At 55.1% G+C, this 3,208-nt stretch overlaps 1 protein-coding gene across 1 annotated transcript; it reads left to right on the forward strand.

Annotated features, from left to right (window-relative positions):
- The first annotated feature begins 338 nt into the window (after positions 1-338).
- LOC135888648 (uncharacterized) lies at positions 339-2,808 on the forward strand. The gene is made up of 4 exons (XM_065416383.1): positions 339-563; positions 1,401-1,452; positions 2,095-2,282; positions 2,788-2,808. Exons 1-4 carry the CDS (start codon positions 417-419, stop codon positions 2,806-2,808), a joined length of 408 nt encoding a protein of 135 aa, XP_065272455.1. The 5' UTR covers positions 339-416.
- The last annotated feature ends 400 nt before the right edge of the window (positions 2,809-3,208 follow it).

Here is a 3,208-nt window from a genome sequence, read left to right on the forward strand (position 1 = left end):
GGCTGGATATTAGGAAACACTATTTCACTAGGAGAGTGGTGAAGCACTGGAATGGGTTACCGAGGGAGGTGGTGGAATCTCCATCCTTAGAGGTTTTTAAGGCCCGGCTTGACAAAGTCTTGGCTGGGATGATTTAGTTGGTGTTGGTCCTGCTTTGAGCAGGGAGTGGGACTCGATGACCTCCTGAGGTCTCTTCCAACCCTGATGTTCTATGATTCCATGATGGGTAACAAATATACAAATAAGGTCTGGCTCATTCCACCTTTACCTCATCTCACCATTAGATGGCAGCATAGAGCTCATTCCCTAGCCCTACCTTTATATAACCCCAGGTGCAGGGGAAGTGGGGGCTAGAACTAGCCCAGCTCTCACTGAGCATAGGCACTGTCTGCTGGGGCAGAGGCAGGCGAGGGACCATGGCTGGCTTTAATGTCCACAGCGTTCTGGTGACTGGGGCCAATCGGGGAATCGGCCTGGAGCTCGTCAAGCAGTTTCTGGAGAAATCAAACCCACCCGAGTGGGTCTTTGCGACCGGCCGGGACCCGGAGGGAGAGCGAGTGCAGGTGAGAACAGGGCGAGGTGAGATGGAGTTAGCTGTACATGGTGGTGGGGAGGGAGGGGAATCTGAAGACACCTTCGGCTCCGAGAGCAACGTGCCGGAGGAGGAGGGGATTGCAGACACAGCTCCAGCCTCAGGGTTGTAGCTACACCTGAGCTAGCTTTACCAGAGGTAGCTCGAGTACCAGAGCAGTGAGGATGCGGCAGCACAGGCTGGCCCTTGAGTAATTCCCCAGGGGTTCTGGGCCGGCTTGTACAGCGTATACCTGTTGTGATTGCGGTGTAAACATACCCAGTACTGCCGGCCTCAAGAGAGACAAAATCATGCGTCCGACCCCCAAAATCATGATACTTTTTACAAAATCAGTTTTTTAGTCTGACCAGCCCCTGGCGTCACAGACCTCCAGAGTCCATGGAGGGAGAGGACCTAAACCTGCTTCCTGCCCCCCAGGGCCCTGCTCCTCTCCAGTGTCCTCATTCACAATGTCCCGGCTGCTCCTCGCAGTCCCTGTGCCCTGACCAGCCCCCGGCGTCACAGACTCCCAGAGAGCATGGAGGGAGAGGACAGGGAGCACAGGTGCGTTACTGACAGGGAAATGGTTTGTGTCCCTGACTCGATCACACTAAGTTAGATGATGGTGTTTTAGATGCTCAGGAGACAGACAGACGCCTCCTACAGACCCAGAAAGCCAGAGCTGGGTGCTGCACGTGGGGACTTTGCAGAGTCAAAGCAATAAGGTATTGACTCGGCCCCAGGTAGCAGCAGGGAGCTGGACTCTGCCCAGCGTGGCCATCGCCCAGGGGTGGTGGCTCTGTCAATAGTCATCGACTTTGTTTTCCAGCAATTGAAGAACTTGGTGTCCAGGCATCCAAACCTGGTGATCGTTGTGCTAGGTGGGTTCCCTTCCCTGGGTTATGTTGTTCCCCTGTTCCCTGTCCCCGTCCTTGTCCCCATTCCCTGCCCTCCAGATCTCAGTGGGGAGAACAGGACCAGAGTCAATAATCACTCAGAGCCCATTGACTCCTTACCCAACCCCAGAGAAGGCGGGTGTGATTGGGGAGCCCTGCAGGGGTCGGATAGCCCTGGGTGGGCTGGAAAAGCCCCAGGGCCACCATGTGCCAGGCCCCTCATGTGACAAATTGCCCCACTTGCCCCCCCTCTGGGCAGTCCTGAGTTCTCTCACCTACAATGCATTCAAAAATAGTTTTAGATCATTCCAGTTCTTTGTCCAATTTAGATCAACTACACACATCTGAAGTATTCACTAATTATAATAAATTTAGGGTTTTTTAATCTCCTACTAAGATTGTCAAAAGAACTATTATTTTTTATTATTATTATCCTTTCCTATTGTTGCCCCAGTACAACTCCACTTCTCTGGACCCAGCAGCAACTTTCCCCCCCAACTTCCATCCCCTCTCCTACCTCTCACTCCCACTGGAAGAAGCCCCCTGGTGCCTGGGAGAGGGGTGTGCTATGGGGTGACATGAGGGAGGAGGAATCACTCACCTGAACCCCCTGCTGTGTCTCTATAGAAGCTACAGACCCAGCCAGCATCAAGGCAGCAGCAGCCAGAGTTGAGGAGCATCTGAAAGGCTCGGGGCTGAATCTGTTGATAAACAACGCTGGGATAGTGAGGCTGAACACACTAGAGTCTGAGACACCGGAGGACATGTCCCTAGTGTACGCAACCAGTGTGAAGGGGCCCCTGCTGGTGAACCAGGTACGGGCCCCAACAGAGGTCAGGTCGCTGGCTGCACTGGGGTTTGAGACAATTCCCTTCCCTTTGGCTCTGGTTACGGGATCAATGAGCCAATCCGGGCAGGGCCCTCAGGTGGGGGAAGTTCCCATCCCACCTGAGAAATGGATCTGTAGGCCCAGATCCACAAGTGCTCCCGAGAGAGCCAGGGGAAGAGCGATGCGATGCACAGACCCAGGTACGTTATAAGAACAGCCACACTGGGGCCCCTAGGAGCCTGTCTCACTTAGGGACGCAGGGAACTTTTCCAGCAGAAATTCAGGCTCCCACGGGACGAGGTGGTGAAAGTTTCCAGTGTATCCTTTCTACATGACAAATAGTCCCCAATGGAATCCTTAGCAAGCGTGATGGAAAGGGGGATTTCGTCGGCAGGGGTCCCTCCTGTGCCAATTGAATGTATTGCTGGTTAGCTTCAGTCTCATGTTCCCCGGTGTCTCTGACCCTTCTCCCTCTTCCTCTCCCTTCCCAGCAGCAGCCCAGCCTTCCTTAGGTGCCATTCACAGGACAGGCTAACTTTGCTGTGAAGTGAGTGCAGTGTGTGCTGAGCTGCAGCTCTGCGAGGGCACCAGCTGCTTTCCCTATCACTCCCCAGCAGTGGTGGCTACCTGGACCCGGGGATGGCCCGGCCGAGCCGAGAACCTGAGTCTCAGCTGCAAGGGCAGCTCTCGGGACTCACTCTGAATCTCTGCTCCCGGACCCTTGGGAGCTCGTCCTCGGTTCCTTGGCTGAGAGGCAGGGGAAGAAAGGGATCTGTGTCAGGAGCACAGGGCAGTGTGAGGCAGGGACGCCCGGGCTGTCAGGCTGACGGGGCTGTTAGAGCCATTGCAGCAGGCAGGGTTTGTGTACCTGGAATGGCAGCTGGTCTAGCCGGCCTTGGCTGGAACGGGGTG

This window comes from Emys orbicularis, chromosome 14 (genome assembly GCF_028017835.1).
Source record: "Emys orbicularis isolate rEmyOrb1 chromosome 14, rEmyOrb1.hap1, whole genome shotgun sequence".
In the NCBI taxonomy this organism is placed as follows: domain Eukaryota; kingdom Metazoa; phylum Chordata; order Testudines; family Emydidae; genus Emys; species Emys orbicularis.